This window comes from Perognathus longimembris, chromosome 1 (genome assembly GCF_023159225.1).
Source record: "Perognathus longimembris pacificus isolate PPM17 chromosome 1, ASM2315922v1, whole genome shotgun sequence".
Lineage (NCBI taxonomy): Eukaryota > Metazoa > Chordata > Mammalia > Rodentia > Heteromyidae > Perognathus > Perognathus longimembris.
The window spans coordinates 107912959-107936100 of NC_063161.1; the positions used below are offsets into that span (position 1 = coordinate 107912959).

The 23142-nt window shown below is 45.3% G+C and overlaps 1 protein-coding gene across 2 annotated transcripts in view; it reads right to left on the minus strand.

Moving 5' to 3' along the window:
- Positions 1-20981, minus strand: part of Fgd3 (FYVE, RhoGEF and PH domain containing 3) — a 38870-nt gene extending 17889 nt beyond the window's left edge. Inside the window, exons 1-9 of one of the 2 annotated variants that reach the window (XM_048343728.1) lie at positions 20462-20979; positions 19049-19502; positions 15343-15432; positions 13958-14094; positions 11302-11458; positions 5035-5173; positions 3642-3700; positions 2156-2302; positions 416-508 (exon numbers count right to left, since the gene is read on the minus strand). In XM_048343728.1, the coding sequence (XP_048199685.1) occupies positions 416-508; positions 2156-2302; positions 3642-3700; positions 5035-5173; positions 11302-11458; positions 13958-14094; positions 15343-15432; positions 19049-19462 (1236 nt within the window). In that variant the 5' untranslated portion in view covers positions 19463-19502; positions 20462-20979. Of the gene's footprint in view, positions 1-415; positions 509-2155; positions 2303-3641; positions 3701-5034; positions 5174-11301; positions 11459-13957; positions 14095-15342; positions 15433-19048; positions 19503-20461 lie in introns of both variants that reach the window. The other variant, XM_048343810.1, reaches the window with a different exon arrangement.
- Positions 20982-23142: the final 2161 nt, after the last annotated feature.

Genomic DNA, 23142 nt, shown 5'->3' on the forward strand with positions numbered 1-23142 from the left:
AGAGAAAGAAAGCTTGGAGTCCAGGGTCCAGGCTGGGCAAGGAGCCCATACTCCACTCTTAATTCATCCCTTCAACTCAATACTTTAGGGTATTTTGATAGATCTTGAGTCCCAGCCTCATTAAATCACACACACACACACACACACACACACACACACACACACACACACACACACACACACACGCCCCAGCACATCTCCTGAAGCTGTTCACTTTCTAACTTTTTTGTCTCATGAGGCTGGCAGGGGCTTTCAATATGAGTCAAGCCAGAGAGAATGGTGTTCTAACTCTCCAGTCCAGGGCACTAGGGCTGAGATGATGTTTTCATAAGATCCCAGACAGAGCTGGTGGCCAGGAGCACTGGTTGGGGCCCCCTTCAGGCAGGTATGAGAGAGGGGTGGGGGATTCACCTACCTGGAGATCAGAGATGTCCATTTTCTCCCGGACACTGAACTTCTGGCCCATGAGCCGCAGTTTAGGCACACAGTAGAGGACCATGCTGTTGAACTGCAAGAAGGATGGCTTAGTGAGGGGCCATAGTAAGCTCCTTACAAGGAACCCCTGGTAAGCTTTCCTTTAAGGCTGTAAAGTATAGGGTTTTAAAAATCTGTTTGCTTGCTTTATGCCAGCAGGGCCTGAAATGAGGATCTCTCACTCTCCTTTAACTTTTTGCTCAAGGTTGGTGCTCTGTGACTCCTATCAGTTCTACTTCCAGCTTGTTGGTGGTTAGTTGGAGATGAGTCTCACACCTTTCCTCCCCAGGCTAGCTTGGAACCATGATCCTCAGATCTTAGCCTCCTGCGTAGCCAGAATAAAAGGTGCCTGTCACCAACACCTGGCATAAAATGTAATTTTTAAAACATATGTACAGTCATTTCTAGCTATGGTTATATCTTTTAGAGAACTGTCTGGACAATAGCTTCATTTTCATCCAGTTCTTAGTTTTTAGTTTGTTCACTGTGCATGTGCACTAAATGTGTGCTAAGAAAACAAAACTTTTTTGTTTGTTTGTTTTTTTTTTGGCCAGTCCTGGGCCTTGGACTCAGGGCCTGAGCACTGTCCCTGGCTTCCTTTTGCTCAAGGCTAGCACTCTGCCACTTGAGCCACATCGCCGCTTCTGGCCGTTTTCTGTATATGTGGTGCTGGGGAATCGAACCTAGGGCTTCGTGTATCCGAGGCAGGCACTCTTGCCACTAGGCTATATCCCCAGCCCAAGAAAACAAAACTTTTGAATGAACTACTGACACATGTGCTACCATGGATGAACCTCCCATATTCATGTGTCTAGTGAAAGAAGCAAGACCTGTCCCATGGCATTTATGCAGTGCTACTGGAAAAGGAGAACTATATAAACAGAGAACACATCAATATGGCCAGGGGCTAGGAGTGTGCTTAACCACACCAGGACAGGAAAAAGGAATTGAGGTTGAGGGGTGAAAAGGACAGAATTATTCTGTCACTTGATTGTAGTTACAATGGTTATATTTTTCAAAGCCAGAACTAGTCATAGAGAGTCTTCCTGAAAGTAAAAATTTAAAACTTTAAAAAAGAATAGAAGCTGGGCTGTGGGTATAAAGCACTTAGATTCTAAGCAAGGGAGGACCTGGGTTTGATCCCTAGCAGCACAAAAAGAAGGAGAGGGGAGGAGAAAGAGGAGGAGAAGAAGGAAGAGAAGGAGGAAGAAGAGAAAGAGGAAGAGAAGGAAGAAGAGAAAGAGAAGAAAGAAAAAGAGAAAACAAAGACGAGGGGCTGGGAATATGGCCTAGTGGCAAGAGTGCTTGCCTCATATACATGAAGCCCTGGGTTCAATTCCCCAGCACCACATATATAGAAAACAGCCAGAAGTGGTGCTGTGGCTCAAGTGGCGGAGTGCTAGCCTTGAGCAAAAAGAAGCCAGGGACAGTGCTCAGACCCTGAGTCCAAGGCCCAGGACTGGCAAAAAAAGAAAAAGGAAGAAAGAACGAAGGAAGGAAGCAAGGAAGGAAGGAAGGAAGGAGGAGGAGGAAGAAGAAGAAAGGAGGAGAAAGAAGAGAAAGAAAAGGAGAGGAGGAGGAAGAGGACAAGGAAGCTGGGGAGAAGAAGGGGAAGGAGAGGAGTTGGAAGAGAAAATGGAACCTAGAGGTAAATGGAAAAAGAACAGAGAGCCCAGCTCACTAAGAAGAGATGGCGGTCCTGGGCTGTGCCGTTCTTGGCTGACAGCTTCTGAATTTGGCCCTCCTTTATCAGCTCATTGGCTGGATTGACAATGTCCTCTTCTCCACCCAGTTGCTCGTATACCTCCAGAAGCTTGTGCATTTTTTCCTGTAAGAGACACAGGACTTTGGTAGGTGCACAGTCACAGGGTGACCAAAGGCCTTCAGAGTCTGCTGGGGGTCTAGAAGCAAGGTGAACTTGCTCTGCAACTGCATCCCAGGACCCCAACAGGACCAAGGAGCCTGCTGATATTGAAAATGAGGGGAAAATGTGGTGACATTTGAGTTGATTATGAAATGACTAGAAGTTCATCATGTAAAGAATAACAGTAACAACAACAGCAATAATAACAGCAACAACAAATAATGAGTACCTCCATTGCTATGTGTTGGGGGCTTTTCTACACAATATGGATTTAACTAATTTAATTCTGATAATGTGGGACAACTGTTAGTCCAATTTACAGAAAAGGCAAAGAAAGGTCAGTGGAATGGCATGACTCCACCTGAGCCAATACATATGTCACTGCTTCAAGCCACAGTGACTGGATAAATGGTCATGTGATGGGACAGGGATGCAACTCACAATCCCCGCTCTGGGCTAGAGGCCAACATGACAGAAAGCAGAATGGAGCCTGGAGGGACCTCAACAATAGCAATGTCTGGATCTGTATGCACTGTGCATCTGCACCTCCCTTCATTGAACTTGAGTGAGCTCAGCTTGTACAACTGGAAACAAGCAGCTTAGGCTGGCCCTCTCAGTCTCAAGAATGGATACAGCGGATGCAAGTGAACTGAAAAACAGTATGTGAGGGCGATGAATGAATGGATAATGCCAGCAGTGAGACCTGACAAGGTGCCAGGTCCTGCTCTTAGCACATGATGTGCAAGTGATTCCTACCCCCTCCCCTTCTGTACTGGTCTTGGGGCTTGAACTCAGGGCCTGGCACTGTCCCTGGGCCTGGGCAGTGTCCTTGAGCTTTTTGTGTTAAGGCTGATGCTCTACCATTTGAGCCACAGCTCTACTTCTGGCTCTTTTGGTGCTTTAATTGGAGATAAGAGTCTCACAGACTTTCCTGCCCAATATGGCTTCAAACCATGACCTTCAGATTTCAGCCTCCTGAGGAGCTAGGATTACAGGTGTGAGCCACCAGCACCTAGCTTGCAAGTGACTCTTTTAATCCCCATAAAGCCTAACAAGAGAGATCCTTCAGTGTCCTAATTAAGAAGATGTGAAACTAAGGTACAGAATGCTAAATAACTGACCAAAGGTCACAGGTATAGTGAGGAGCAGGCCTGTTCAGTTGCAGACAGAGCCTCTGACCACCCTTGGGACAGCTCCCCTGGAGTGGGTATTCCCTGATGGGGTAAGGTGCTTGCTGATGTTAGCCCACCCACCCCCACTCTCCCTGCACCATTTAGAAAACCCTCACAGCAGTCGCACTTACCATTTTCCTAATGGCTGCATTGGAGTGGTTGGCGGCTGTGGAGATGAGCTCTAGCGACCCTGCAGGAGAAAGAGCCCACGTCAGTCTGGGCTGACACAAGAAGCTGACTTGGGAGCTTCAGGCAGCTGCCTATACTGGGAAGGTGTTGTCCCTGTACTTGCCTTTCATGAGGGTCCCCAGATATCCTCAAAAGCCCAGCATGTGGACATAGTCCCTTTGCTGGGCTGCTAAGGCCACTCCACTCCTTCATAGATCCCTGTCCTAGGCCACCAGCCACATCTGTCAATGCCCTTAGGCTATGAGTGTGTGCCCCCTGCTGACATCACAGGGCCCATTGCTGGGGCTTAAGCTCTGGATAGAGCCAGGCGGCAGTACCTTCCTCAGAGCCAGTGTCCCCTTCACACTCCAGGCCCATGATGTTTATCTCTGCCTTCAAAAACACTAAGCTAGGGCTGGGGATATGGCCTAGTGGCAAGAGTGCCTGCCTCGGATACACGAGGCCCTAGGTTCGATTCCCCAGCACCACATATACAGAAAACGGCCAGAAGCGGCGCTGTGGCTCAAGTGGCAGAGTGCTAGCCTTGAGCAAAAAGAAGCCAGGGACAGTGCTCAGGCCCTGAGTCCAAGGCCCAGGACTGGCAAAAAAAACAAAAACAAAAACACTAAGCTATTTCCTGACAATTAGGTATTCTCTCTCACCTCTCCTGCTCCCCCTTTTCCTCCCCCCTCCCCCCTGCATCCCTCCCTCTTCCCTCCCCAACCCTTTTTTTTTTTTTTTTTTTTGCCAGTCTTGAGCCTTGGGCTCAGGGCCTGAGCACTGTCCCTGGCTTCTTTTTGCTCAAGGCTAGCACTCTGCCATTTGAGCCACAGCGCCACTTCTGGCTATTTTCTATATATGTGGTGCTGGGGAATTGATCCCAGGGATTCATGTATATGAGGCAAGCACTCTTGCCACTAGGCCATATTCCCACTCCACCCCCTTTTTCCTGTACTGGTCCTAGGGCTTGAACTCAGGGCCTGGGTATTGCATCTGAGCTTTTTTGCTCAAGGTTGGTGCTCTACCATTTGAGCCACAGCTCTACTCTGGCTTTTTGGTAGCTAATTGAAGATAAGGTTCTCATAGACTTTCCTGTCTGGGCTGGCTTCAAATAGAGATCTTCAGATCTCCACCTCCTGAGTTACAGGTGTGAGCCAATGGTGCCTTGCTTGTTCCTCTCCTTTTAATCTCTATCCCCTTTCCCTGTCTCAATCTTTATGTATCCCTTTCAACTCTCTGTGTCTATCTGTCTTTCCATTCCCTTTCTCTGCATTCTCTCTCTCTCTCTGCATTCCCTCCCCCTTCCCCCAGTTATGTTAGCCCCCTGGGGAATCTTTCAGCCTTGGGGCCACTCACTCTCTGCATCCTTCCAGTCTGGAGCATCTCTGGGGAGCCTCTTCAGATAGTCCTTGAGCAGCAGCTCATAACGGGGAACCCTCTGCACAGGCTCCAGCATGTGGTGTTGCAGTGTCAAATTCCCACACACCTCTTGCTTCTGGAGGGGAAAGAGAGCAGTTTTGGTACCTGAGGACATGCATGCATGTGTGTACTGTCCCTGAACCTGCTTCTAGCCATGAGGCCCCAGGAGGCCATCAAAACTGTCTACTTTTAAAGACACATTCTACCGCTGGGGAAACTGAGACTCAGAGAGGCTGAAGGATGAAGCCATGACTCAGGCAGGCTGACTCTGTACCCAGATCTCTCCCTTCACCCACATTCCCATTGAGAACACACGTGCCAGGATGAAGCCCGTTCCTCTAGATTTCTCCGCATCCTGATCAGCCTGAGCCTAAGCTTGACTCCACTCTCCTTCCTCCAATGGAACCAAGCTTTGCTGGATTCTCCCTTTAGGGAATCAGGACTAGAAGCTTTTTGTGCTGAGACCCTGGTGATCCCCACTCTGCCCAGCCCAGCTCATGGCTCCCCACACCCCTTCTCTTTCTGGATCACAGCTCTTCTTTTCAAATGCTTCACTTCCTCTTCACTGCTGCTGAGAACTCCAGATCCTTGATCCATCAGGCAAGCCCCAAACACGTGTGCCGCTGCCACCACTCCATTGCCTCTGTCTCCCTTTGCATTTTCCTGCCTGGCCACCTTACTTCCTCCTCCCCCACATGCACACTGGCAGTTCATCTTGGCTGAGAGGACCCGACGCTCTGTTGCCCTGTCCACCTACTGCCAGGCCCTGCCCGCGGCTACAGGTCCTCAGCACTTGTGCTTGCCTCAGGGACCAGAACCAAACAACTTCCAGCTCAGAGGAGCTCAAAAATGCCTAGGAGCCAGGCACTTGGAGGCTAATGCCTATAATCCTAGCTACTGGCAAGCCTGAGATCTGAGGGTTGTAGTTTGAAGTCAGCTCAGATAAGAAAGTCCATGGGACTCTTGTCTCCAATTAACTAGCAAAAAGCTGGAAGGAAGGTATGGTTCAAGTAGTAGAATGCCAGCTTTGAGTAAAAGAGCTAAGGGATAATGATCAAGCCCTAACTTCAAGACACACACACACACACACACACACACACACACACACACGTCTTGGATATAACAGGCGTAGAAGTGTCAATCAAAACAATTACTTCATGGGAAAATCTTCAAGGGATGAGGAGGCATAGGAAATGTAATGACCTCAAAGCATCTCTACAACCTCACTCCAAGGAAATGCACAAAAACACAGCCTGAATCCAATTATGGCCAAACCCAAATTGAAGGAAAGTTAACCAATAACTGAGCTAATCTTCTAAGGAGGGTAGGACAGAGGCCTAGTCTAGATGGAGAGACAAATGATATTGGTCTTAGGTTGAGTTATAGACCCCTCCCCCCAAATGAAAAAGAACATTATTGAGACAACTGTTGACATCTAAGTGTGGGCTGTGGAGCAGGTAATCCTATGACATCAATTTAAAATTCCTCATTTTGATCATTGTACATGTGGGAAAATTGCCTCAGAGCTACAGTATCTGCAATTTAGTTTCAAAAATTTTTAAATGATACTTATGTGTTCAGGGAGGATGGTAAACAGGATAGATGTTATCTGCTTCTAACACTTTTTTATTATTTCAACTCTGTAAATGTCTGAAGTTTTGTTTTCAGTTTAAACAATTTTTCACTCTGTTTTGGATTACACAAAGGAAATCTTCAGGCTGGGTGGGTGGCTCATGGCTGTAATCCTAGCTACACAGGAGGCTGAGATCTGAGGAGCATAGTTTGAAGCCAGTTCAGGCAACAAAGTCTGCTAAACTCTTATGTCCAATTAACCACCACAAAGCCAGAAGTGGATGTTTGGCTCAAGTAGTAGATCACTAGCCCTGAGTGAAAAAGCTAAGGGACAATGTCTAGGTCCTAAATTCAAACGCCAGTACCAGCACAAAGAAATTTTTTTTAATGAAAAACAAATGAAGTTTTCATCAGTCATAGGATATGCAAGCATCATCCAATCCCATTTTGTCTGTGGCTGGGTTTCACAGCCTTAACCTGTAGATGTCTGGTGTGGGTGGTAGAATATTCCCAGCTTATGCTAGAATCAACATCAAAGTCACCAGATGTGGTCTAGGTCTCTGGGGGCAAAATCATCTGTAAAGAATGGCTGAGCTGGGCTGAGTCTAAGGTGCACAATTGTCCCTATGCCTCCCAGCCCAGTGCTCAAAGCCAGCTAGCAGCTGGCTGGGACTATAGACCAGGTCTGCCAGAAAGTGTCCCTAGCATCACCCATAGCTTAGGACAAGTTAGTGGTGGTACAGATATTGCAGACAACTGTCTGTCAGCCCAATCTTGACAGTCTTTTGTCACCTATGGGCTGACTGGACCCAAGAACCTGGTTTGTCCCGTCTGAACATGGGGCAGCTGCCTAGGCCAGGCCAAGCACTTGTCACCTTCAGAAGCAGGCTGCTCATTGAGCACACATATATCATCATGCTGGGAAACCATGTGACATATTTTAGTGTCACAGCATCTCCTGAGAGACAGACAAAATCCTAAAGTATGGCCTCCCTTATCCTTCATCCTGCTTGATAGGCAACCTGGGAAGAAAACTAGATGAACCCCAAGTTTGCGTTTGTTTTCTGTTCTTTCTCAAAATAACCAAATAGATTTAAATTGGCCATTGCAAATTGAATTTGTTTATTTATTTATTTTTGTCAGTTGTGGGGCTTGAACTCAGGGCCTGGGCTCTGTCCCTGGGCTGTTTCACTCAAGGCTAGCACTCTACCATTTTGAGCCAAAGCTCCACTTCCAGTTTTTGAGTGGTTAATTGGAGATAAGAGTCCTACAGGAACTTTTCTGCCTGAGCTGGCTTCAAAGCGCAATCCTCAGATCTCAGACTCCTCAGTAGCTGGGATTACAGGTGTCAGCCACTGGTACCCAGCTATTTTATTTATTTTTATTCAGTTACTGGGGCTTGAACTCAGGATCAGGGCACTCACCTTTAGCTTTTTCACTCAAGATTACAACAGTTGAGCCACATCTCCAGTTGCTGGCCATTGCAAATTTAGACAGAGTTCACCTTTCTCAATCATAGCATAATGACAATGATATAATGACAATGATAATTACGAAGATGAAGAAGAGAAGGGGGGGAAGAGAAGAAAAAGAAAAGCAGCAGACTAAAACATTAGGACTAGAAAGAACATGCAGACTGCTTGGGGCTTGGAGAAGGGAGGTGCTTCCGGGGCCCCTGACAACAATCCCCTTTCATAATTTATGATGCCTTGGCTGTTGATAAGATTGTAAAGAACATACTTCCTGGGAAAGAAACCATGTTGCAGCTTATATCTTGGAAAGTTAGGCTTTGTTCTTGTCTCTTCCACAGGGCACAGAACCACAGCACACGTGCTGGCCTAGATACTCTGTCCTCAAAGAGATTCTATTTTGCTGGTCCTGCCACTGCAGATATAGAAGACTGGAGCTGGTCTCCCAGATGCAGGCTGCACAGGCTCCCAAGTGGGTGAGGAAAAGGTGGAGCTTACTGACTTTGATCGGTCCCATGAAATAGGGAGCAACTAGGATAAGAGTCAGCAGGGAGGGTCCAAGATGTACAGGGAAGAAGGCAAAGGGGGAAAGAAGGGCTCAAGTAAGGATATATTTATTTCTCTTCTCTAGCATAGTGCTACTGAGTTGGAGATGCTTGGGAGCTATGGGTGATCTGGTGATAGGTCCCCTGTGGGAAGATATGAGGGGTCGGCCCACATCTAGGCCCTGCCTCCACATCTCCTACAGTGGCCACTCGGAGCCCAAGAGCCCATTAAACTACAGAAGGGGTGCAGGAGGAGTGTGTGTGTGTGTGTGTGTGTGTGTGTGTGTGTGCATGTTAGGATGGCACAGCCACTCTGGGCCACTAGAGATGTTGGGACAAGCAGCTTATTATGAATATGGGCTCTTTCTACATTCCACAATCCATATGAAAATTGCATTGGAAAACCAGGAACTGGTGGCTCAGGCCTGTAATCCTAGCTCAGAAAGCTGAGATCTGAGGATCATGACTTGAAGCCAGCTTGAGCAGATTAACCAGCAAAAAGCTGGAAATGGTGTTGTAGCACAAGTGGTACAGCACCAGCTATACCAAAAGAGAGCACAAGGCCCTGAGTTTAAGCCCGTACTGGGCATGCATGCATGTGTGCATGCATGTGCGCACACACACACACACACACACACACACACACACATTTTAATAGCTTTTACCATTTTTAAATAAAACCATATAATTAAAGGAAAAATATAATCTACATAATCTTTGCTAGTGCAAAATGCATTTATAGGATTTTTCAAAAGCATAGCTTCTTTCCTTTCTCTGTGTGTGTGCCTATTCTGGTGTTTGAACTAAAGCCCTCAAGTTCTCACTCAGCTTGCTTACTCATAGCTGGTACTCTAACACTTGAGCCACAGCTTCACTTCCAAATTTTTTGGTGCTAAATTTGGGGTAAACGTGTCACAAACTTTCCTGCCTGGACTGGCTTCGAACTGTAGTCCTCAGATTTCAGTCTCCTGAGTGGCTAGGATTACAGGCATGAGTCATCAACACAGCACCCTACTGCATTCACCAATTATTTTAAGATGTGCTTTTCCTGGAAAAAGAGGCTTATGCCTGTAATCCTAGCTACTCAGAGGCTGAGATCTAAGGACTGTGGTTTGAAGGCAGTTCAGGCAGAAAAGCCTGTAAGACTCTTAATCTCCAATTAACCAGCAAAAAATGTTGCAAGTGTGGCTCAAGTGGTAGAGAGCCAGCCTTGACTAAAAAAGCCAAGTAAGAGGGTGAGGTCCTGTTCAAACCCCAGTACTAGCACCAAAAAGAAAAAAAAGTGAATGCAAATAATTTAAAATAAAAATTTTATATGTCCACTATCAACATAAGACTTTTTAATAGATCATTCAGGAAAACACAACTTGTGACAAGAACAATAAATAATACTTTACATTCATATACAAATCTTGTAGATCAATTAAAAGACCAACAGGCAGTAGACAAGAGCAACAAAAACTGGGAACAGGCTGTTTGCTGACAAACAGGAAAAGATCAGGCAACAAGGACTGAGAACAGGCTGTTTGCAGACAAATGACAAGATCAGACTGGGCTCTGGTGTCTCACAGTTGCATTCCTAGCTACTCAGGAGGATGAGATCTAAGGACTGCAGTTCAAATCCAGCCCAGGCAGGAAAGTACATGAGGATCTTATCCCTAATTAAGCACCCCAAAAAGCTGGAAGTAAAGCTGTGGCTCAAGTGTTAGAGCACTAACCTTGAGCAAAAAAGCACAGGGACACCACCTAGGCCCCGAGTTCAAGCCCAGGACTTGTACCAAAAAAATAAAAGGAAAGATTGATATGATATTCTGCCTGCCCCTACACATTGATGGAGATCATAAAATCAGAGACTATCCTTGAACCCAGGTTCTATCAAATAATAATTTGTCCTGCTGGTTCTTGGTTTTCCTGTCTCTGCCATGGAATTGATAACTCACTTCTGGAAATTAATTGTGAGGATCAAAGCTTCAGTCAAGCATTGTGACCTATCTAATAATTGTCCCGGTTTTTCTCTGTGTTCCCAAATTTCAATAATGTCACCTATTACTTTTGTGGGGACAGTATTAGGACTTGATCTTGGGGCCTTGAGTAAAATTTTGCTTATGGCTGGCATTCTACTGTGGGTTTTTTTGGTTTTGTTTTGTTTTGCCAGTCCTGGGCCTTGAACTCAGGGCCTGAGCACTGTCCCTGGCCTCCTTTTGCTCAAGGCTAGCACTCTGCCACTTGAGCTACAGCGCCACTTCTGGCCATTTTCTGTATATGTGGTGCTGGGGAATTGAACCCAGGGCCTCATGTATATGAGGCAGGCACTCTTGCCACTAGGCCATATCCCCAGCCCCCATTCTACTGTTTTTTTATTTTTGCTGGAATTGGAAATAAGAGGATTGGCCAGTCTTAGCTGTGAACTGAGATTCTTAGATCTCAGTCTCCTGAGTAGTTAGAATTACAAGCACAAACCACTGGCACCTGGCTCTCACCTGTTACTTTTTAGAATAAAACCTATGTCTTTAACACACACACACACACACACACACACACACACACACACACACACACACACACAGAGCTCTGTGTGCTGCCCATGAGGATATCTGCCATACCTCGTGGCCACCCACCTGGATGCTGTGAATTACATCCTTAAATGGCAGTGAGCGCTGGGTCCATGTGCTCACCAGCGCCATTGCCCGGTCAAAGTTCTTGACATATTCGCCATACATCTTCAGGAATGGAGCCAGCTTCTGCAAGATGTCCCCAAGCCGGGGATTTGTGTCCCTTTGTGGAGGAGTAAGGTTATCAGAAAAACAATCAGAAGGAATGGGGTTCCTTGGTAAATAAACTTTACCAAGGGACTGTTGGGGGCTGAGGGCAATGAACTGAATCAGTACTATATACTGATGGGCTCATTGGTCACTCTCTCTAAGCCTTTTTTCTTCTTAAGTCTTGTGGGGTAGAAAATAGTGTGTCCCTGGAAATTAAAGGAGAAAGGTCTATTAAGTAACTGAAGAACATGCTGAGGATCAGTGCGCAAACACAGGAGACATTAGTAATGGATGGGCTGGATTAATGGGCTACCGTTATGAAAAAGTATTAATGAAGTACCACTTCATACCTTCTAAGTGTGCAAAGATTAGAAATGGCCACTCTAAGCTGATAGCTCATGCCTGTAATCCTAGGTACTCAGAAGGCTGAAGATCTGAGGATCACACTTGCAAGACAGTTTATGCAGACAAATCAAAGAGACTTCTATCTTCAGTTAATCAGCAAAAAGCTGGAAGAGAAGGTGTGGCTCAAGTGGTAGAGCACTAGCCTTGAGCAGAAAAAGGCAAATGAGAATGTGAGGTCCTGAATTCAAGTCCATTACTGGCACAAAAGAAGAAATGAAAGGAAAGGAAAGGAGAAGAGAAAAGAAAAGAAAGGAAAAAGCAAGACTGCTGGGTATTGATGGCTCACACTCCTAATCCTAGCTACTCAGGAGGCTGAGATCCGAGGATCCTAGTTCAAAGCCAGCCTGGGTGTCTGTGAGGCTCTTATCTCCAATTAACCCCCAGAAAACCAGAAATGGAGCTATGACTCACAGTGCTGGAGCACTAGCCTTGAACAAAAGAGCTCAGGGACAGCAACCAAGCCCTGAGTTCAAGCCCTACAACCAACAAAAAAGAAAAAAGAAAGAAGGAAGGGAAGGAGGGAGGGAGGGAGGGAGGGAGGGAGGGAGGGAAGGAGGGAGGGAGGGAGGAAAGGCAATGACTATTCTAGTCAATCTGCCAGTCACAAGGAGAGTAATACAAATAATGAGAACATTGTTGCTTTGGACAAGGCTCTGCACTTAAGTTCCAAGAGTGAAAAAACATAGTACCATATCAGTCTTTGAACAAAATCTCTTTGTTGGAAGTTTATCCTAATAGTCAAAATCAAAGAAAAAAGACACAGGCAGAAAGCCATCACTGTGGTGACATGCTTTTTCACAGGTGCATAAAACAGGACAGCAGATAAGTGGCCACACTCCTGTATCTTTGTCATAAAAGAGGTTGAGGAGGCCACTTGCACACTTATAGTTGAATCACTGTGGCCTGGAAGGGAAACTCTTGCCTCTATCAGGCTCAGACTTCTTCATCCACAGGGCTACATCCAGCCTTGTGGACAGAGTGTAACTTGTTCTGTAGCTGACTCTGTCATTCTGAAGAGTCACATGGTGGGTAAGCCCTGAGTCACAGATGAAAAGAAAAAGCAAAACAAAATAAAACCCTAGCCAAGCCCTTAAGGGACACCAAAGAAAAGCCAGGCTGGGAAAGAAGTAAAAAATCAGGGGTGCTAGGTTTCTCACAGTAAGGGGGTACATAATGAGAATTAGCAAACTGGTGTCTTCTTTTGTGTCTTTCATTAATTGTGGTTTGCCTGCCAAGACAGCCCTTTGCTAAGAATGGGCCATTGGATTTCATTTTCAAAACATGAGTTTTGGGGCTGGGAATGTGGCTTAGCAGTACAGTGCTTGCCCCATGAAGCCCTGCGTTCCATTCCACAGCACCACATAAACAGAAAAAGCCAGAAGTGGCTCAAGTGGTAGAGTTCTAGCCTTGAGCAAAAGGAAGCTAAGGACAGTGCCCAGTCCCTGAATTCAAGCCCCAGGATTGGCAACAACAACAAAACAACACATGACTTTTACCAGGTGCCAGTGGCTCATGGCTATTATCCTAACTACTCAAGAGGCTGAGGCCTAAGGATCAAAATTCAAAGGTAGACTGGGCAGGAAAGACTCTTACCTCCAATTAGCCTATATCAAAAAGCCAAAAGTGGAGCTGTGGCACAAATGGTAGAATACCAGCCTTGAGCAGAAAAAAAGCTAAGAGATAGTGCCTAGTACCCAGGTTCTGAGTTCAAGCCTCAGTACCAGTAGAAAAAAAGGAAAAAAAATGGGCAGAGAAGCAGGAGAAAGGCAGAAAGAGGAGAATCTAGGTTCCACTGCTGGGGAGTATAAGCTAGGAGAGAAAAATCCAGCCAGCCAGCACTATTAATTTCTTGTCTTGGGCTCCTCAACCCTCATTTAAATTCTAGAAAGTCCTGAGTGGTTGTTAAAATCCTCTATTTCTATATCAACTTCCTCCATAACTATGGCTTAGAAACACAAAATGGCTGGTCAAAGTTCCCAATCAGGAAGGGATGGGGCTGGGATTGGACCCAGGCCACCATGAGACCGTGTCCACAGGCTCCTGCCTGGCTTTCAAGCTCCCGAGCTCTGGGTTTCAGGACCCTTGGGTGGCTGTGGGTGGCACTCACCACTCCTCAGTGATTCGTGTCTGCAGCTCAGGAAGCAGGAACTGCCCGTGGAAGCGGTAGATGGAGGAGATGTTAGAGAAGATGCCAGTGGTGACTTCCTGGGGGATACCTGCTTCTGTCAGCCGAGTGCAGAAAACCTAGGCATACAGAAGTCCCTGAGTGTGACCCACCATGGAAATCTGCCACAGATGTGGGTACTCAGACACAGAGTACAAGAACACCATGTGCTTTCTTAATGAATGTCAGAGTCATTGTTCTCCCTTGTCATCAAACTGGCTCAAACTACTTCATGGTCTTATCACAAGTCTATTCTGGCTAAGGACTGTGGGTGAGGCAGAGGCCGCACCTGTGGAAAGGGCCGATCATCTTTCCTTATCCCTCTCTTAACCTTGGTCAAGATTTCTTTCTTTGACTTGTAAGATTCAGGCAGAAACAATACACTTTGTCTAAGCCTGGTTTATTTTATTTATTTATTTTTCTGCAGTTTTGGGATTTCAACTCAGAACCTCCTGCTTGTTAGGCAAGCACTCTACCACTTGGTCCATATTGCCATCACCTTTTGGTTTTATTATTTTTCAGATATGGTCTTTTGCTTTTTGTCCAGGCTGGCTTCAGATCATGATCATCCTATCTATGTTCCTTGTATAGCTGGGATTATACATATATATCATTATCTCCATCTTCTTTGTTGAGAGGGGAATCTCACTACCTTTTTGGCCAGGCTACCCTTAGAACACAAGCCTACTCACTTCCATCAGCCTTCTGAATCGCTGGTATTACAGGCTTGAGCTACTGCATTTGGCTACTAAGCCTGGTTTCCATTGGTATTTTTTTTCCCTATTGTTTCATGGACAGGGATAAACAGCCCCCATGGTATCAACTGCTTATACAGAGAAATACTTAGCAGCCACTTATGTCCTCAAATAGTCTAGTCACCAAGAAAAAATGTCCCAAAGGTGGTAAGATAAGACCTTTGCCCCAGGAACCACAAGCACTTTTTAAAAATACACATTTCTTTTCTTCTTCTTTTTTTTTTTTTTTTTTTTTTTTTTGCCAGTCCTGTGGCTTGAACTCATGGCCTGAGCACTGTCCCTGGCTTCTTTTTGTTCAAGGTTAGCACTCCGCCACTTGAGCCACAGCGCCACTTCTGGCCTTTTCTGTATATATGATGCTGAGGAATCAAATCCAGGGCTTCATGTATATGAGGCAAGCACTCTACCGCTAGGCCATATTCCCAGCCTCAAATACACATTTCTTAATCAGACTTACATTATTCCAACTGTAATATCTAACTAATGCTAAGGGAGGAGGGAAGACTTTGCCCTGAAACTTCCCACTGGAATTCTGAGTGTGGACAGAGGTGGGTGCTGAGTTGTGTAGGTTACCTGGTCCAATAAGTGCAGCCGCTTCACATAGGTCTCCTCCGTGTGCAGGAGTTCCTGGGCGATCTGGAGCAGCTTCTGGTGGTGGGAGCATTGCAGAGAGAAAGGAAACAGCTCAATAGGGGGAAATGAGCCCCAGCCAAGGGCTACCCACAATGTGCCAAGGTGACCAGGGGATGTGGGAGGCCAGAGGAGGCTGCTGGGACTGGTATGTGGTGCTCAGTTCTCATAGATGCTATTTCCATGGAACATTCTGAGGGAAAAGTTTTTGCCCAGTGTTCCTAAGCAACCACAGCCAGATGAGTCTATCTTTCTTAAGCATTGATCACACAGCACCAAAATCTATTATAGGACTTAGAATGTAGCTCAGTGGCACTTGCTTAGTATGCTCAAGGTCCCAGATTGCATCCCCTACAACACACACACACACACACACACACACACACACACACACACACACACACCAACAAATTTCTACAAGGCAGTAACAGCAATTATAAGTACGAAATTTTAAAAAGAAGAGCTAAGGATATAACATAGTGCTAGACTGTTTGCCTAGAGTTCATAAAGACCTGTGTTCAGAAAAAAAAAAGTCTTGAGCCAATAACCTAACTTTACATATCAGGAGAGTAGAAAAAGAAAAGCAAGCTAAGGAAAAAACTAGAAGAAGGAATGAAGGAAGATTAGAACACAGATAAATAAAATTGAGAATAGAAAAAGATATGTAAAAAATTAACCATAACTGAATTGCTGTTGTTAAAGATCAACAAGCTGAGGATTTTTTTTTTTGCCAGGCCTGGGGCATGAACTCAGAGTCTGAGCACTGTTCCTGGCTTCATTTTGCTCAAGGCTAGCATTCTACCACTTGAGCCACAGTGCTACTTCTGTCTTTTTCTATATATGTGGTGCTGAGGAATCAAACCCGGGCTTCATGTATGCAAGGCAAGCACTCTACCACTAGGCCATATTCCCAGGCCCAAATTGACAAATTTTTAGCCAGGTCAATTCAGAAAAAAGGAACTAGACTCAAATAACTAAAATCAGAAATGAAAGCGGGACCATTACAATCAATGCCACAGAAATAAAGAGGGTGTAAGAGAATATTAATATGTCAACAAATTGTATAGCCTAGAAAAACAATAAATAAATGCTTAGAAACTCAGAGTCTCTGAGATTGAATCATAGCAATTTGGAATCTGAAAAGATCAGCAATGAGCAGGGACATTTAATTAGTAATAAAAAAATAAAAACCACTTCACAATGAATGGGGCTGGGAATGTGGCTTAGTGGTAGAGTGCTTGCCTAGCTTGCATGAAGCCCTAGGGTCAATTCCTCAGCACCACATAAACAGAAAAACCTGGGAAGTAGCACTGTGGCTCAAGTGGCAGAGTGTTTTGAGCAAAAAGAAGCCAGAGACAGTGCTCAGGCCCTGAATTCAAGCCCCAAGACTGGCAAAAACAAACAAAAGAAACAAAAAAACACAAGGACTTCACAATGAAGAAAAGTCCAGAGCCAAATGTTTTCACCAGTGAATTTTATAAAGCACTTAAAGACAAATTAAGACCAGTGTTCCTAAAACTCTTCCCAGAAAAACTGAAAAGGAAGAATATTTCCAAGCTCATTCAATGAGGCCAGCATTAACATGATACCAAAGCCATACAAAGACATTAAATCTCATACTAATATTCTGGGAGAATATTGGTGCAAAATTCCTCAACAAAACACTAGGAAATCAAGTTTAACAACACATGAAAAGGATCATACACTGGTCACCAAGTTCAGTTTCTTTCTGGAATACAATTAAGATTTAAAATGTAAAAAACGACCAATGTAATACACTACATTAGTAGAATTATCAAAACCAAATTGCAATATACCATGTTCACAGAATGATCAAAAATCATATTAGCTGAATAATCAAAACTCTATGGTCATCTCAATGGATAGAGAAGATACATTTAACAAGATTGAACACCCTTTTGTGATTAAAAAAATGCAACAAGTAAACAATCTCAATATAATAAAGGCCATATAGAGAAGCTCACAGAAAATACACATAATGGTGAAAGACAAAAGCTTTTCCTAAGACCAAGGACAAAACAAGGATGTCTGCCTTTGTCAACTATATTCATGTGGTACTAGAAGTCCTAGACAGAGCAAAAAAGCAAAATACCTAAACAAACCAGGACATTCCAAATGGAAAGATGAAGTAATATTAACTCTCTTCCTCTCTTTCACTTCCTGGCCCTGAAATAAATGGTTTTGCTCTTCATAAGCTGCTGGCTAGATGTGTCTCCACAAACCCAATGGGTCCAATTGATCATGGTCTGAAACTTCTAAAAATGTGAGAGAAAAAAAGAACCTTCTCTGTGGAATTGTAACTCATTTGTACAACTTTTTAATAATTAAAAAATAATTTTAAAAAAGGAATACAATGAACATTCTCCCTTCAAATGATGACTAGCTCAGGTATTTGTAGTGACAGAAGGCTGACTAAAACAAGGGGAGGAGACATGGGGTGCCAGGCTTTTGGACCAATGCTTGTTCTAACCAGAAACCTCAATGTGGAGAAGACAACCCAACAACCCATTCCCACTGGGAAGGGAACACTAGCATCTTCCTACCACAGACCTGGGGGAGGGGAACTATAGTTTTCCCATCTTATAGGAAGCTGAGAGATATGGCTCAGTCCTAGCTGAAGCTCACCATCTAGAGCCTGGGGTGATGCCCTGTGTATAGATATACAGGGCATCTTGACTTTTGGGCCTTGCTGGTCCCTGTCTCCAAGGACTGGCCAATTTCTAGAAATAATGAAGGATTTACCTTTGACGGTACCATACAAAGGCAAACCAATCAACCCCAAATGCACATTCCTCCCATCACCTCTTTGGTGCTGCCCCACTCTGGATCACTATCTACCTGCCTTCATCACCCCAAGGCCAGGTAGTAAGGAAAGCCCTCTGCTCTAGAGCTGGCTGAAATTACTCAAGCTAGCAGCAGTACTGAGCCTGTTCACCCTGACTCATCCATTCCTTCCTGTGTAAACCACAAGGCTCTGCCCACAAGTTGACCCTCCCTCCCTCCCCTTGCTTGCCCACTGGCCCTCCTACTTCCCCAAGTGGCCTCCATGGCAGGGTGGCCTTTCTTGGGAACTGTGAGTATCAAACTATGTTTTCCCTGGCTGGTTATGCCTGAATAAAACACAGTCCAGCCTTCCCTCTGCGAATCTCACAGTGGACTGGCCACTGGCTGTCCCTTGCCTGACAGGTCTGTCCCCTGAGCTTACTGTGTTAACAGCTATATCACCATGAGGATCCAGCAGGCCCAGCCCCTTGTGACATGTACCCACATTCAGAGGAACACAGAGCACCCAGCTTGGGCCGTGCCCTATGGATGATCTGAGAATCATAGTCTTTAGGCCTCAATCTCTCCATTTAGAAAACAGGAGCTGCTCATGCAGCTCCTTCAAAAGCCTTACAGCAAGCAATGGGCAGCTGCAGGCGGCACTGCCAGTCAAATTCACCATCATCCCTTCCTGAGGTGTGCCCACCAGGCTTAGGATTGAGGCTTTCCTGGCAGTCTCCATCCTGGAAGTCTTACCCTCATGTGGAACAAGTCTGTATGCTCCATTTCTATGGGGGTCAACCACCCCAAATCTCAAACCCCTCCAGGGATATCTCTGCACTCATGCCCTGGAATAGAAGCCTACCTGGGCCAGGCCAACATCGTCAGCCTTCAAGGGGGTGTTCTCAGCGTCAGGGTCCTCATCCACATCATTGTTGTCCTCTTCTTGGAGTGAATTCTGTGATATCTGACTGTCCATGGCTGTTTCAGGATGCAACCCCAACATGGTGGGGTCACTGCCCTCCTCACAAGGGAAGTTCTCACCGGCAATGCTGGAGGATGGGCTGTCAATTCCACTGTCCCGGTTGGGGATCTTCAGGCCAGGATCTAGAAGGTTGCTCCCTGCTGTACACTGGCTGCCAAGTTCCCCTTGATAGGTGCTGGGCCGAATGGGGAGCACTTGGGGCTTCCCCAGGGAAGAGCTGCCAGGCCCAGCATTGGATACCTCTACAGGGGCGACAGCTTCTGGTGGGGATAAGGATCCCCCATCTGATTCCATCCTCAAAGCTGAACTCTCTGGGAAGCTGGCCAGGAGCTTCCTGTCAGGAAGAAATGAGTTAACCTAAATGTAGCACCCCAAAACAGCCCCCCAGAGAATGTCAGCCTCTCAGAATTAAGCTGTGGTTGCCTTTGAAATATCAACACCCTGGTGGACTTTATTTAGGTCCTATTCAGAAAGTCTTTAAGGGAATGGCAAATGGAAAAATATGTTAAAAGTATTTTTCCTACTAATCCTCATATGGCTTTGGCAGATCATGCCTATAATCCCATCTACTTAGGAGGCAGAGATCTAAAGGATTATGGTTGGAGGCCAGCCCAGGGGAAAGTTCACAAGATCCTATCTCAGTCAATAGCTAGGCTTACTGGTATGTGTCTGTAATCCCAGCTATGAAGGAAGAATAAATACGAGGATCAAAGTCCAGACTGGCCCTTGACAAAAACTTGAGACCCTCTCCCTCAAATAAGGAATAAAAAAAAAGGCTGGAGGTGTGGCCCAAATGGTAGAACACCTCTGGGAAGCCCTGAGTTTAACTCCAGTACCCTACTAAATAAATAATAAGTAAATAACCAAAACAAATAAACAACACACTACCACCAAAAAAGTAGCAATCTTGTGGTATCACACAAGGCTGCTTGTTGCTCAATACATTCAAAATATATGCACAAATTAATGACAGTAGTCGGCAAGAGCACAGTGGCTTCTATTTGTAACACCCTTCTGGATCCATGGTGTTTCTAGTGAGTATGATACTCCCAGGAAATGAGGCCCTGCAGTGTCGCAGGCACTGGGATGTAAAGTGTGTATTTACATATCAGTCTCTCTTAGACCACTGGGCTGGTGACAAATCCAAGTCTCAGTTCCTACTGCACAGAATTCATCAGGCAGCTCTGAGGTGAGACCAGACCAAAAGAGAGAGTGACAGTTCCTGTAATCTTGCTCTAGACCCCAAGATTCAACCGCAGAGAAAACAAGGGGCTGCAGGTGAGGACAACTTACCTGATGCTGTCACTCTCTCCTATGAGGATACTGCTGGTAGACTGGCCTGCTTCCTTCTGGACTCTAGGGTGGCCATCAGAGGTTGGAAAGATTTCTTGGGAATCTCTTGCTCAAACTAGTTTGAAGTGGAGCTGTTTAGAAGGTCATAGCAAAACAAGAGAGGATAATGGTGATCAGAGCAGCTCAAGGCCCCGAGTTTCAAAGGGAGGGAGGGAAGGAGGACAGCCCCCTCACCACAGAGCAGCAGATCTCAGCCAGACAACAGATATCCTCAGCCTCCCTAACAACACCCCAAGCCCAAGAAGGGCAAGGTGGCACCAGCGTCCAATACACTGGCTCACATACACTCCACTCACAACACACACTCACCCTCAGATATTCTTCTATCCCAACCTCTTTATGTGTTCCCTTCCTCTGCTAAGCAGCATAAACAGACTGACAGCTTCCTACACTTCCTACAGGACACAGCTTTCCGTCTCTGAGCTGCACCTGGATGCCTCTAAGGCCTCTGCGGAGAATGCCTTACAGGGCTGGGTGCTGGGTCAGCTTGGTGGTGTCATTCCCCCACTCCCCACTCCCTCCTCCCCCAGGGCTACGGAAGGCCATAGGCCCAGGATAGAGCTCCTCCCACTCCCACAGGCTCAGGAGCTTACCTTCCAGTGGCAAAACTACCATTGAGTGAACTTTTTTTTTGTTTGTTTCAAAATGACTTCAGGTGGACTTTTACCATTCGCTACTGCCGCATACTTAACAACCTTAATGGGCAGAAACATTAAGCTTTCCAAACAGAAAATACATGTTTTTCTGCATTCTTGTCATAGCACCAGAGATAAACTCAGGTTTCCAAAAGTCAGACATGATACGGCCAATAAGAGTACATGGGTGGAATGTGAGCCAGACTCAGCTTTGGTGTAGTCAGGAGCAGCAGCCTGGCAGGACAGAGATGGGTCCAACCATACCTACGGGCAGGGAGCACGTGGGGAAATTACGCTTCTCCAAGAAGGAAATGCAGAAATGTGATTTTTTTTCTTACGGCACACCAACAAAGAACAGTTTACAAGACACTGTATGCCAGATAGCAAAGCCCTGTGATTCTTGAGAGATAGGAAACATTTCTGGGCGAAGAAGCTGGATAAGGAAGCTCTTGGGACTCTTCAAATAGAAAAGACAGCACTAGGAGTCTGGGGGACAAAGGAAACTGAAGCTCACAGGACAGAGCTCTGGAAAGGAGAGAGCTACAGAGAAAGAACCTGGAGACCTGCAGAGGGACCCCGGGTGTTAGGAAACCACATGAGGCTGGAGAGGGGAAAAAAACAAAACAACAACAACAACAAAAACCCTGAGAGGACCAAAGGGAGCATTCTCTGATATTCAAAGAGGACAAGGTTGTGCCTATTCCACCATCTAGCCTGACCCACCTCCAGAGACCCACCATCGTTTGAGGCCAGCCTGGGCAAAGTTAGCAAGATCCTCATCCCAACTAACAAGCTGGGTATTGAATGTATGCCTATGATTGAAGCTATATGAGAGGCACAGCTAAGAGGATTATGGTCCTAGGCTAGCCTAATCTAAAAATAAGCTAAAAAGCAAAAAGGGCTATAGGTGTGGCCCAAGTTCTGTGCTTGCCTATTAAGTTAAGGTCCTGAGTTCAAACACCAGTATTTATAATATTAATTTTAAAAAATAAGGATAATAACAATAGTAATAAAGACAGCATCCAGCAAGGTAAAAGTCATAATGTCTGACATCCAATCAAAAATTACTAAGTCAAGGGGAGGAGGGAAGGTGGGAGAAAAATGAAGGAGGAGGTAACAAGTTTGATAAGAAATGTACTCACTGCCTTACGTATGAAACTGCAACCCCTCTGTACATCACTTTGACAATAAATAAATAAATAAATAAAACTAAAAAAAATAGTAGGTGAGAGTAGCTAAGTGATAAAGATGTTTGCTTAAAAGCATAAAGCCCTGGTTCAATCCCTAGTAACACACACATACACAGATTGCAAGACCCTATTACTCTGTTGTGTTTTTTTTAATCCTGCAATGATGGAAAGTTTTAAAATATCTCATATTAAAACACATTTGAGGGGCTGGGGATATGGCCTAGTGGCAAGAGTGCTTGCCTCATATACATGAGGCCCTGGGTTCAATTCCCCAGCACCACATATACAGAAAACGGCCAGAAGTGGCGCTGTGGCTCAAGTGGCAGAGTGCTAACCTTGAGCAAAAAGAAGCCAGGGACAGTGCTCAGGCCTTGAGTCCAAGCCTCAGGACTGGCCAAAAAAAAAACAAAACAAAACAAAAAACACACAGTTGATTTTTTCATAATAAAAAAAATTACCAAGTACAATATGATCACATAAGATGATGCTAAGCAAAATGAACTCCAGGATATGGAATCAAGTGGTTTGTCATTATTGTTATGATTAATATACTATGTGAAATTATTTCTTTTTTCTTATCTTATCTTCCCTATGGTTTAGCCCCTGTTGTCACTGTATTTGATTTAGGTACCCTGGGTGTTGTATATATGTTTGTCTGAATTAGGGAAGGGAAGGGGAACATCAAAATGGTGAGACAAAGAGTAGAAGGTGAACCAATGCAACAGCAATACTTACAAGACAATATGTTGCAAACCAACTGTACAACTGTTGGGGGGGATTGGGGAGGAGGGAAGGA